Raw genomic sequence first — 13,842 nt, forward strand, 5'->3', positions numbered from 1 at the left:
CAAAGTTTTCAGTCCATCACTCCATTATGCCCACCCTTTTACTAGATTCAAGTTCTAAGTGCATTCATACTTCCCCTCCCCCCCCCCACCTCTGTTCCAGATCCAAGTTCCAAGTTCATTCGTTCACTCCCCATTCCTCTCTCTTCCAAGTTCTAAGTCCTTGTCATAACAGTACATCTCGCCCACCCTTTTAAAGATCCAAATTCCAAGTTCTGTAATACACCCCCTCCCTCTCCTTTCCAGATCGAAGTTCCAAGTTCATTTATCGCCCCCCCCCTCTCCCCCGTTCCAAGTTCATTTATCCCCCCCCCTCTCTCTTCCAGATCCAAGTTCCAAGTTCATTTATCCCCCCCCCCCCCTCCTTTTCTTCCAGATCCAAGTTCCAAGTTCATTTATCCCCCCCCCCTCCCTCTCTTCCAGATCCAAGTTCCAAGTTCATTACCCCCCCTCTGCCTCTCTTCCAGATCCAAGTTCCAAGTTCATTAACCCCCCCCCCCCCCTCCCTCTCTTCCAGATCCAAGTTCGAGTCATCGACGCAACGACTGACTCGAAGTCTGAGCGACAGCAGCATTCCTCAGATCGAGACCCTGGACCGCCAGCATGACCGCGAGGGCCCCGTCCGCCGCGCCAACAGCTTTGATATCACTGAGTACTATCCACATCGCTGGTACTATGCGAGGATGGAGAGACGTGAGTGAGATGCTTCGAGAGAGGGCGGGGAGGAGGGAGGGAGGGAGTGGGGGGGGTCATTTCTCTTTTTCTTTTTTCTTTTCTTTGGTTTTCTTTGGTTTGGTTCCGTCTCTGTTTCTTCTCTCTTGTTCTTTCTCTGTCTTCTTCTCTCTTTCTATTTCTCTTTCACTATCATATTTGTTTTTCTCAATCTATTTATCTTTCTCTCTTTCTTTCTTCTTTGTTTTTTGTTCTGTTTCTCTCTTTTCTGTCTCTCTTCGGTTGTTGGCTTTGGGATCGTGTGATTTTTTACTACTACTACTACTACTATTACTATTATTATTATCATTGGTGTAAAATAAATGATTGGGATCTTCGTCTGTGTGTTTCAAGTGATTTTTTTCTTATTTAAAAAAAAATTCTTCCATGCGAGCGATTTCACTGAAAGCCATGTAAATAATCGGACTGTAGAAGCTTTTTTCCCCTTGGCTAATGCTATTCTTTTTTCTTAACCACACTCCAAAAATTACTTACTAATTAGCCTTAATCTGTATATGAACTCCTTAGTGCTCTGCCTTGCTTGTAAATTAGTCCTGAGCCAAAACAAAACCAAAAACTCATCTGGGTGATTCATCCAGATATTTTTTTGCCTTTTTCCTTCGATTCCTTCCTCACTCTCAACCCTTTTCCCCGCGCCTTGTTCAGCCCCTTCAGGAGAGGAGGCCCAGGACGCTGCAGGGGAGGAGACCGATGGAAGTAAGACGCTGCGTGTTCCTCCCTCACTCACTAGTCTAGGCTGTGTTTCCCTCCCTTTGCTCGCTCGTGTTATCTGTGGTAGGCTGAGCTGAAGGTCTATATAAGTACTTATATAGACCTTGACTGTCCTCGCCCCGCCCGCCCCAGCCACGGGTGCTGTGGACTCTCTACCGCCCTCTTGTCCTCCACACGTCACACTTACGGTGGCTGTGTACACATCCTTACACTTCCTAGTATTACCTTTGGTTATGTACACCTCCCTGTCCTCACTAGCTATTTGCTAAATGAATGTAAACGTTACCTCTGACCTCGTCTGACCTTTGCTTGTAGAATGTCCGCACGTTTCCCTCACTAGGCTATGTATCGAACACTTCCCAGCCCTCAATGGCCAGATACTTTTAGAATGTGTGCACTGACAAAGCCTGCCCATAGCTATAATGCTCTTAGGTCGTGTTCCGAGTGTGGTCTTCGCCATTCGCTTGTTGGAAAGTATACCAGGTTTACCTTGTTACACGTTTGCTTTTCGATCCCTGGCCTTGGAATGTATAAAACATGAATGGCCTATCTGTCCACAAGCAAAATCCTGGGAAATTTATTTGAAACAGAAAATAAAAATATCTATACTATAGGAATCAGATTTAAATGCAAATTATCGATTCGAACAACCACCCAATTGTTGCGATTAATTTCGCTGGTGTTCTTGCAATACACCAGCTTGTATACATCCTCAGGACGGTGGCGAGGGTGAATTTATGAATGAGTGATGATGGAGACGAACGCTGTCCCATAATGTGACTCTTTATGAAAATAAATAAGATTTAAACAATATTCCAAAGCCTCGAAGTACAAAAAAAAAAATCGCAAATGACCAGTGAAGAATCATTCTAATGGACCAAAGTAACATTCAGAAAAAAAATTGGATCGAGATACCTTAAGAATCATCAGTGCAATTACAGTAAGTTTAAGCATTACATACCAATTAGCTGAATCTGCAAAATACACCATGGCACAGGGAATTTGTGTTTAGATATTTTGAGAAAAAAAAAACACGCGGGTATGACTAAGAAAATTCAGATAGATTATCATCCTGGTCATATCCATCCGGAAAATCTGAACAAATCAATTCCACATTCTCTTTCACTTTCATCATAATTATCATACAACTTTCTCCTTTAATTAATGTCTTTACTTTCTCTATTCTCTGTTAACATCACTGCCACGCACTGCAACCTGTATCAAATAGCCAGTGTTTTGGCAAAGATAACACTTAATGGCTCATGTAGATTAAGCCCAGCCTTTTATTTGTGACTTTTTGACCACCTTTACGCACCCACCATCATCACTGTGCACATGTTTTGATTTATATTTCCATTATCACATTGATACTACCCTTATTTTCTACTGTTTCCATCCATACGTGTTGTGTTATCAATCACTACGCATGGTAACATACCTTGAAGGGTTGTGTGTTGCACAATTGCGTAACTAACCCATTACAGGTCTCGCCATTGATTACCTGTGATCGATACCTGCCTCATGAATCAAGTCACGTTTACGCCCGTATCCCCTCAGACCGTGATCAGGCTAATACGATACCACCCTCATGTCGTGTTATCTTCTAACCTTTGGAGGCTTGTGATCCTGGACAACTGCCACATGATTATCCTCTCCCCGCGATTTAGATAATAACAAGTTCGAAGAATCTTGTCTGGGATAGATTTTGGCAGACCTCAGCCAAGCAAGCACGAGCGCGAAACGCTGACAACACGAAGAAAAGTTTTAGGTCGGCTTCCCCCCGCGGTGTTCAGGGAACGGAAATGTTATATTGCAGGATGTCTTAGAAGTTCAGGGAATATGGAGAGACATGAAGAATAAAGATGAAATAAAGTTTAAGACAAAAAGAAAAGACACGAAAGGCCTAACGCCTGTATCGAAAAAGGAAGAACAGAGGGAGAGAAGGGGGAGAAGGAAACAAAGAAAAAAAAATGGCGGACGGCAGCTGGGGGAGGCCAAAAGAGATTGATCGAGTGAAATAATACAAAGAAAAAAAAGGCCCGAGCGTGTTAGCAGCGAGGGTCGTCGTGTTCAATTATTTCTTTACGGGTATATTTAAGTTTTCATGCAAGTGCCATTGCCGTAATGCCCTCGAAAGCCAGTGGCAAGCGATGTAGTCGGCGGAGGTTAGAGCGTGAATCTCTGTTCGAATGTGTTGAATGTAAATATTTGAGACTATTTATTATTACCTTTTATGCGATGCAATCAAGGGAGAGGTGGGTTGATGGGGAGGGGGGGGGGGGCTGTTCAATATTTAATCCATTTATTACTCGAACTGGATTAAATGAGCATTCATATTACCAGAGACTAAAGAAGGTAAACAATAAATGACATAAACGATATACACGATTTTCTCCTCAAAACAGGGAAGGAAAAAGAGGAGAGAATAATTTCAACTCGAGTTCACAGACACTAATTGTGAATTTTTTTTTTTTTTTCATCCACCTTATAAAACAAAATCAAACTGATTTTGGTGAAAATAAATGTTACAAAGATCGTTAAGGTGAATCACAACAGACTATCCAGAAGCTTCCATCTCTCCTTTCGTGTAACATAAACTAAGAAATCTATCACCACCTCTGGCAATAACCCGAGGATCAGGCAAAGGACGAGAGGAAATGACGAACGAGAAACGAGTAGGGAAAAAAAAAGGTGAAAATGTAAGCGAAAGACAATAAGAAATGACGAAGGACAAGCGAGAAGGAAAAAGAAAGCTGAACATATAAACGGAAGAAACGAGAGGAAATAACGAAGAAGAGAGGGAAAAAAAGAGTGAAAATATAAGCGAAAGGGGGGCTAGGAAGAGACAAAGAAGAAATAACGCAGGAGAGAACAAGGGAGGGAAAAATGAGCGAAAAAAAGGTTAGGAACAGACAAGACGAAATGACGAACGAGAAGCGAGAGAGCGAGAAGAAAAAAACAAGATGAAAATATAAGCGGAAAGAAGGATTAGAGAAGGATGGAAAAAGACAGAGACCGGAGTCATGAGGAAGCCTTTTTTTATCGTCCGCGTCATGCAAGGGTACGAACGAATGTAAACACGAATTTAGAATTTTGAAAATTGAAATGTATTCGACGCGTCTTCCTCATAAACGAAATGACTAATCTGCTCCTAATTCAAGGATTTGGAATCGACTTATGAGATTCGATTCCTTGAAGAGGGGTCTATGTGATTATAAATCCCGTAGAATTTATTAAACTGCCTTTATTTATAGGATTAGAAACCAACTTCAACTAAGATAACAAGATTCGATTCCTTAAAACAGGCGTACATGTGTTGATAATTCCATAGAATCTTTTCAAAGACTTCATGCTCCCCCCCCCCCCCTCCAAAATGAAGGACTTTTCCATGCCACTTAACTACGTTTGAAGCATAATCATCCTAATTATTTTTGTCTGCATAGCTATGTTCTCCCCCCTATTCTGCGCAAATAAAAAGACCGGTGCTTAGTCACGACAGAGTCACCCACGTTGTCATTTCTTATATTATTTTGGTGAAAATAAAGTTATAAACTAAACTTAAGTGCAGATTATTTTTGTAATTTTCTCTCTAAATATGACCTAAAACGCTTAAATTGTCCAGGTACTGATTGCTGTAAAAAATGTGCCTGTTAACAAAACACGACGTATATATTATTAATCAAGCGGAAACCTTCTTTGCTTGCATTAATGTGATATCATTCAATTAATTTATATTTGGGAATTTTGTCGAAGAGCAGAGATGAAAGCATCCGTACAGGTACTTTTAACATATAATCTGAAATTTTATTCGATGAGTTTAAAGCACCCATGGAAGTCCACAACATATCTTTATATTAGATTTGCTTTAAATAACTCAATATAGAATAATCAATCTTCTAAAATTCTTAATAATGAACATTCGGTACCGAGCCAATACGATTTCAGATCAACATTTTAAATCCATTTATTTTTTTTCACAATAACACCCTCATTTTACACGCACACAGAACTTAGTCTCCATATGTAAGTGGCGAAATGTGCACATAAAAGACAAAAGATCGTCCTCAGCTTAAAACTAAATGAGATTAAGAAAAAGGTTCAAAGACGTACAGATATAGTTCATCTTTTCACACTCGGCCATGAGGTTTGCTCGCAGCAGGCCTATTTATATCCCTTTTAAATATATTTAGGATGTCTTTTCTCCGCATCTTTTCTTATTTCTGTACGGGGCGACGTTTGCCATATTTAAAAGAAATTGTGGATTTGAGAGTGAGAAACTGACACTCGAACAGGACGCCCTTCCTAACCTCGGACCGTGGGTAGGATTCGAAGCCGCTCGAGAGATACGAACTTAAAATATTTTTTTCCGATTATTTTTTTTTTTATTATTACTAATGTGTCGATGAAGAACCTGAAAAGTATATTGTATGATAACAACCAAAAATCCATCTCGTTTATACTATCATCGAAACAAATATGGGATGACAAATTACAGATGTTGTTTGTAACAAAATATTGTATCATAGATTAAAGTCTATTCGGTAGACAGTCATAAATAGCCTCGTATTATAAATAGCTAGACAATGAACGAATCACAGTAGAACAGTATAATATAAAATGGTAGCTAATTACTGATAATTTTTTTTTTTCTTGTAGTGGTCTGGATTCAAAGTCTTGTAGGCTTAATTCATGATACTAGTGTAGCCATTTTGCATTCATTAACAAGTAGTAACTATAATATTCTATACAAGTAGTGTTAATTTCAGCTTACTCAGGTAGTAGTGCCATTTATTCCTTTATTTTAGCCTCGCTGTATAGCCATTATTTCAACAGTCTTTTCAGGTCTAATCGAAACCAATTTTTCCTTCCAGAAACTATTTATTTGCATTGCAGGGTATGAACTTTTCACTATTTATAGACCCACATATTGATCTGAGTGGGCCTTCACAAATAAAGTGTTTCAGTCAGAATTCTTTAGAGAATTTCTCATTGTTGGCTTTCATTTGTCTGTAAAGAATATTTCCATCAGTCACGGATCATGAATAATATAGAATATAGGTCTTGCAACTATTGCATTTCCATCCTTGTTCAATCTAAGTGCAATATCCTATCTGAAGAATCCACAGTGCCTAACATTTCCAAACCCCTTTACTTCTTAATCGAACGCTGGCCTTCCGCCCTCTTGCAGGAAAAGCTCGCAAGGAAACCCTCAAAGCCTCCGAAAACCCCGGGCTAGACGACGCCTCCGACGGCGACGCCACCAGACCCAGCATAGAGATCCTGTCGCTGAACGGCGGGAGCGCAGAGGCGACCCTGGCGGGGCTGGAGGGCCACAACGTCCGCGGGCCCCTGGCGTCGCTGCAGGAGGGCGTCATTGGCGGAATCGAGGTCGACCCTGGTGAGATCGACAGCCAAACGGGCAAAATCCTCGCCTCTAGGCCAGACCACTTGACGCTCACGTACGAGATCGATGTCGCTGGTGGTGAGTCGCTCGGTGACGGCGGTGCCCGGCGGGCGGCGAAGGTAGGCGGGGAGGCGGGGCGTGGTAGAGGGGCTTGGGTTTCGGACGCTGAGGATGGCGGTCTCGAGGAGCTCGGCGATGACTCGGTCGAGAAGGAGAGCGACCCCGCCGAGGACGCGGACGGGAGAGGGGTCCACACGAGAAAAGCCAAGGGGTCTAAACTGCAGAAGCGAAAGACGCAATACAAAGGTAAATCTGCTGCTGAAGGCGGATTATTTTCCCCCAGTCTCCTTCTAGTGCAAGACAGGATATGTGTTGTGTTTGCTTGCATTGTTTTGCATTGGTGAAAAACGGTTTGAGGCATTTCACGCCAGAACGAAATGACACCTGTAGACGCTCACTTTGCTCCAGTGAATGGAATGTCTCCTCTTTTCAAGGTCTATAAACACTCCAAAACGAAAAGGAAATGCATATTATCTATGAAACGCATGCACACTGTGTCAGTCTCACTTTCCCTGATATTTACGAAACAAAGCAGAGTTGAAATCTGTTTTGAAGTTCAATAAGTATCGAAGCAGACGTCAACAGGCATGGCAAACTCATCCACAGCAAGACTCACCACCAGACCTTGCATGAAAGTAATGTTTTACGTCCATCTTCTCTATTCTTCCAAATAAACGAATTAAGCACATGTTCTTTCCATCATGCAGAGTTAAAGCCAAAGCAAAAATTCAATAGGCCCATGATATTGCGTACAAAGTTACCACTGAGCTCAAGTTCTCTGACTTTAGGCTATCGGCGAATTTAGATATTTAAGATCAACTACTGAATGCACAAACGTGAAAAAAAAAATCGATATGATAGGTATTCATGATTTACAGAAATTGGAAAAAAAGACTTAGGCATATCCCGGCAATAGAAAATTTACCAATTCAGAAGAAAACCGTTTTTGACCAGTTTCACGACTAACTGAGTGTTTACAATCTTGAAATCTGATTTCATAAAAATGCTTATAGTATTGTGTCTTTAAAAAATAATGTCATATATTTACTTTTCTTATATAACCCTAGTGCATTCTTGGCAGAAATAGTCGATTTTTTATTAGAGCGATGTTCAGTAGAGCTAGTTTGTGGCTGGTGACTAGTCAACCGCCTTGTCCAAATGGATAGAAGCATTAGATGTTGCCTTGTGTCTAAGTTCCATAAACCACAAGAGATCCAAATGAAGCTCACTTATTTTCTTTCCTTATTTATTGTTGCTTAACGTGACTTGTTGTTCTGAAGGAAGTGCTCAGCATGAAACCAAGCTTTTCGTTGCAATGTTCTGAAAAAAATACTGTTATAGTTTGTAAATGCAGAATTCAACGTGTGGCCAAGAGACAGGTTTGTGGTTCTTAAATTCGCTGAAGCTACACCATCGCGATTGTGCCAACCATCTCGTAAGTGAGCTACTTTGCACATTTGACTTATGATTCACACAATAAAGCACAGAGGAAAAGGTTACATAAATTGCAGTCTATAAAACAATCCACCGTGCAATTTCAACTTGGCTGGATCTTAGCTGCTGTAATCCACAGAGTACAAAAGCTTACAGAAATCCGAAATGCTTTCAATGATCCTCCGACTCACTAATGTGTATTACCTCAGAGCAAACAGCCTCAACTCGTTTGGCGGAGATCATGCAGGAGAAAGCGGAGGCGGAGGAAAGGAGAAGAGACCTGTTCCTGAAAGCCAGAGAACTTCACGAGGAGATTCAGAGAGTCCGAGAAAAGGTAAAGTGGAGAGAATGGCGGAATAAGAAGGTCTCACTGAAGGAGGTGAATTGGATAAGGGTAGGAAGGAATTACTGAAGAAGGTTATAGAGGTGAAGTGACTGGAGACCTCATGTTTTATACTGGTAGAATAGTAAGCAATTCCTCAAGTATTATAGGCAAAAGTGTTAAATCTTCGTTTATCATACTGTCTATGTATCAGCCACCTAAACGATATTGGCAAACACAAGCTCTTGTTCACTCTGCCTTTCTCCTGGCATTGTTTAATATCCTGCCATTACTTATGTGATACCACTGACCAAGATGAAGCCATACCCAAATAAGGTATAGTAGATAAAGCTTTCTGCCAAGTCTTGTGTAGCTTAATTACAAATAACAATGAAAATACTGCTAACAATCTCTCTTCTCATACTGGTCACACTTCCCCTCCTTTTAGCGAAGAGAGAAATGGTGGCAGCAGTTCTCGCACGAGCGGAAAACAGGAACGCAACTGGAGGAACGCCAAGGAGCTCTCCGAAGCGAACTGGACTCCCTCCACCGGCGAATCATCGGTTCCCTCGTCAAGAGACAACCTCTCGTCACAGGGGTCAGAGATGAACCCTCCAGAAAGGTCAGTCCGTGGATCTCTTCCAAAATGATTGTATTTTTTTTTTTTTTTTTTTTCACTTGAGTAGGGTAAATACATGTGATCACTTATGTTTTCACGTTTGTTTGGTCATGATTTTCTTGCAAGGACGCATAACATATCTTGTAGTTAAAACAGCAATAGTAGATACAATGTGTATGACTTGTAAATTACTCCAGATCACATATGAACATGAAATATATAATAAACAATAATATATCGTTACGTTTTTATGTTGTTTTTGATGATACTATTAATGAGTTGAGTAGAATAATCAACATTTTGCTTGGATATCATCAATAATACGCCAACATTCATCACTATTTTTTATCACTAAAATCTCCCATTCTTTCAGGGAACTATCCTAGCCATAACTCAGTGATAACATTATTATTAAGGTATTAGAGTTTGTAATAGTCAGACGTGACTTTTTGCCAGAACTAATATCATTCTTCGACCTTTCTTCTCAGGCCAACTACAAGATATCTATCATAAGACTTCGTCACGAGATCGAGGACATTTCGAGACGCGTTGAGGCCATGAACATCAAAGTAGAAGCGGAGACAAAGGCATGCGTGATCGCTCTTTGTTTTGCCATAACATTTAGGCCGCCTGATATTAAAATAATAAAATACAAGTAATAATCTCCTATTGCATTTGAGATCTGAACAGGTTTATTTTCCTTCTTTCAGCTGAGAAGCCAAGCAGAGCGAGAGGTTAAAACTTTAAGGTCAGAAGTCAGCAGGAAAAAGGCCAACGTGGCTCTCTCACAAACCAAAACGAATCTCCTGAAGACAGCCAATAGCTTGCCTCCTGACCTTATGATCCGAATGTATTAAGGTCAGAAGATTCTTGAATTCGTCGGCCTGAGAACTCACTCACGCCTCCACATGGACCTTCAAGTCTTCAGATCCTTTTGCCGTTGGAGCTGTGGTCTAAATCGTGTAGCATTTAGATTTTGCAGCTTATGCAGACGGATAGCGCTAGACTTTTTTTGTAAATGCCCCCCACACCGCGATAAGCTGTGGATCTTATCGTGGGAGACTTTGTTTCCCCGGACTCTGGGGGACTTTTCCTTTGTATCTCCGTAATTTCGCTCAATGGACTAAGAAGCGGTGATGCGTTATACGTGTCGAGGTCCTCGACCCCAAGATGGTCGAGTAAATTCATCAGCACTAAAGGACTGATCTTGTACATATATAAGGACATTTTATATCGTAGCAGAACTTACTTCCAGCGACTAAGGGAAGGAATTAAGAAAAAGCATCAAGACATCAAAATTAATGCTTTGATTTTCAGTTCTCTTCGGTGGTTGTTATATCTTCCTCCTCTAACTTGTACTTTGTTTTCCACACTCATTCAGAGTATATACAAACAAATCACAAACATATGTAATATTAGCAATACATTTTTATCATTATCCTTATTAGATATCCACTTTGGACACTTTAAACACGATTTTTTCTATAGTTGTGGAAGGAAGGCCTTAAAACTACAATAGGATATCCTTCCAAAAGCGCACAAATTGTATAAATATACGATGTTCATTGTGGTTGAAATATAGATAGTTTATACAATAAATTATGTTATATATATTGTTCTAGAATCCTGTTTCTATGTGCGCAAAGTGGAGCACCTTGGTATATATAAAGTGTTCCCATGCCTAAAATATATTTCAAAGGACATAAAAAAAGTACATATTGAAAACGTGGAAACGCTGTTCTATGTTTTTTGTCCTTCAAGATATCTGGTGTATATTTGTGTGTGAATATTTCGAAAGTCAGTTTGTACATAATAGAATAGAAGTTAATTGTATCCGTTTTTTTTCGGGTACTAACCACTGTGTACAAAATATACTGAGAAATGAGAATAAACATTCTCTTTAATACTGGCTGTATAAAATTAAAAAAAAAGAAAAATCATCCTTACTTTGATCCTGCATCCTTTGCCTTTTTTTATGATTTATTGATATTTTACTGCTATGGAGTCCCCGAAAATGTAATTCTCATCCAATTAACTTTGTGGAATCTATGTGATCTCTTTTAACTATGGCAGGACGTGGTCTCCTAATTCCTGACACAGAAAGGAGGCAAAAAGGATTTACTGTCTCGAAATACGTAAATCCACTTGGTGTTATTCTAAAGATCAAGTTGAAACACATTTTTCATCAGAGGAATTTGAGAACGCGGTCCGTTAACCAAATTAACGCCCTTTGCTCTTAAAAACTTTATTTTTTACGAGTCCGCCTGGCAATAGTCTACATTTTCTGTAGGGAAGTTTTTTCTATTTAATTTTTTTACCGCGTGAACTATGCAAGATTTTCCAGAGCGAAGACTGTTGGCTTTTGAAATACGTTCTAAGGAGAGTACAAAATGAAACTTATTCTTCTCAGTACAAGAAGAAATTGAAATTCTGTACAAGAAGAAGGAAAAACTTATTTTTATCAGTACAAGAAGGGGAAAAAATCTCATCATTACAAGAAAAAATATTCTCATCAGTACAAAACGGAAAAAAAATCTTATCAGTACAAGGAAAAAAAGAAACTTATTCTTGTCAGTACAACAAAAAGTATATGCTTATCAGTGCAAGAAAAAAATACATATTCTTATCAGTATAAGAAAAAATATATATATTATTATCAGTACAAGAAGAAAAGTTTATGCAGTATACATAAACAGTTTAATGTATGTTTTTCTGTTCGGTGGTGAGAGTTTTAGTTCAACTGAATAATTGAATAGATTCGGAAACTGAAGCTTATGATTTTTGTCAGAGTTTTGATGGTTTATCAGTAGTATTTCACGAAAAAATGCTATCATCGAATTGCAATTAAAATATGATCTACAGCTATACATTAAAAACAAATATGACAAAACTAAACCAAAAACAACAAATATAAAGCCTGGTAATTATAAAAAATAGGATTGAAATGTAGTTCTCGAGCACTATCTATGAATAATAATAATAATGAGTACGTAGTCTCTTCTGTATATATATGAAAGTAGAAACATTATTAGAAATTAGAAATAACAAAGTTATTATCACATTATTCAATCATTAACACTGAAATTAAATCAATACAGCATCGTCTATATCAAGGGCTATAAAAGATACAATTACACTTAAAGTTGATAAAATCGAAGTAAGAAAAAAAAAAACAGAAATGTGGAAATTAAATTAAAAATCTGGAATGCCATTTAGTGCCGAGTCAACATAGCATCATATAATTGCAAAAACATTAATGACCAAATGTATTAAAATTTAATTCAGTTGATTACCAAGATTCATAAAAAACAACAACAAAAGTAATTCATGATGATGATGATGATGATGATGATGATGATGATGATGATGATGATGATGATGATGATGATGATGATGATGATGATGATGATAATAGTATTAATAATAAATAAATAATAATAATAATAATAATAATAATAATAATAATAATAATAATAATAATAATAATAATAATAATAATAAATCAATAAATAGATAATAATAATAATAATAATAATAATAATAATAATAATAATAATGATGATGATGATGATGAAGATGATGATAATAATGATAATGATAATGATAATGATAATGATAATGAAAATAATAATAATAATAATCATAATAATAATAATAATGATAATAATAATAATAATAATAATAATAATAATAATAATAATAATAATAATAATAATAATAATAATAATAATAATAATGATAATGATAATGATAATGATAATAATAATAATAATAATAATAATAATAATAATAATGATAATAATAATGATAACCCCGACCACAATACCACTCGCCAAATTCACCAAAATTTAACTTAATCATTACCAAACGTAAAACCTCAATAAATAAAGAAATAAAGAAATAAACAAAAACAAAATATAACATACATAATAACAAAAATACAAATAATAATAAATAAGTAAATAAAAAATAGAAATAAGAAAACAATTTAAAAAATAATAGTAAAAACAAAATAATGAAAATGATAGTGAAAATAATATAATAATAAAATAATAAAATAAACATATAAATAAAAATAATAGAATAATATAATAATAAAATAAACATATATATAAAAATAATAGAATTATAAAAAAATAAACAAATAAACATATAAATAAAAATAAATAACCTCGAGCCCAACGCCATCTCGCGGCGGCCGGCAGAAGCTCCGCGTCGTATAACAAGGCCAAATACAAACACAAAAACACAAAAACTTTTACTTAATCGCTGCCAAACTTAACACTTAAAAAAACAAGAACAAAAAACATTTATAACACAAACACACACACATATAGAATAATGATAACAAGATAAGCCGGCAGAAGCTCCCCGTCGTATATCATGGCCAAATATTCCTTAATCACTACCAAACTTAAAATCTCAAAAAAAAAACATCCAAAATATCTCAAATAAATTAATAAATTAATAAATAGATACAAATCATTAAACATACATAATAATAAAAATACAAATAATAAAAATACAAATAATAATATAAGACACAAAATAAACAAAATAACA

The 13,842-nt window shown here is 37.3% G+C and overlaps 1 protein-coding gene across 1 annotated transcript in view; it reads left to right on the forward strand.

The window, feature by feature from the left end:
* The window catches only part of LOC125031414, a 25,375-nt gene extending 14,156 nt beyond the window's left edge, over positions 1 to 11,219 (forward strand). Inside the window, exons 6-12 of the mRNA XM_047622130.1 lie at positions 515 to 690; positions 1,375 to 1,425; positions 6,629 to 7,150; positions 8,548 to 8,672; positions 9,109 to 9,282; positions 9,768 to 9,866; positions 9,990 to 11,219. Coding sequence (XP_047478086.1) covers positions 515 to 690; positions 1,375 to 1,425; positions 6,629 to 7,150; positions 8,548 to 8,672; positions 9,109 to 9,282; positions 9,768 to 9,866; positions 9,990 to 10,136 — 1,294 coding nt within the window. The 3' untranslated portion in view covers positions 10,137 to 11,219. The remainder of the gene's footprint in view (positions 1 to 514; positions 691 to 1,374; positions 1,426 to 6,628; positions 7,151 to 8,547; positions 8,673 to 9,108; positions 9,283 to 9,767; positions 9,867 to 9,989) is intronic.
* The last annotated feature ends 2,623 nt before the right edge of the window (positions 11,220 to 13,842 follow it).

This window comes from Penaeus chinensis, chromosome 13 (assembly GCF_019202785.1).
Source record: "Penaeus chinensis breed Huanghai No. 1 chromosome 13, ASM1920278v2, whole genome shotgun sequence".
NCBI classification, from domain to species: domain Eukaryota; kingdom Metazoa; phylum Arthropoda; class Malacostraca; order Decapoda; family Penaeidae; genus Penaeus; species Penaeus chinensis.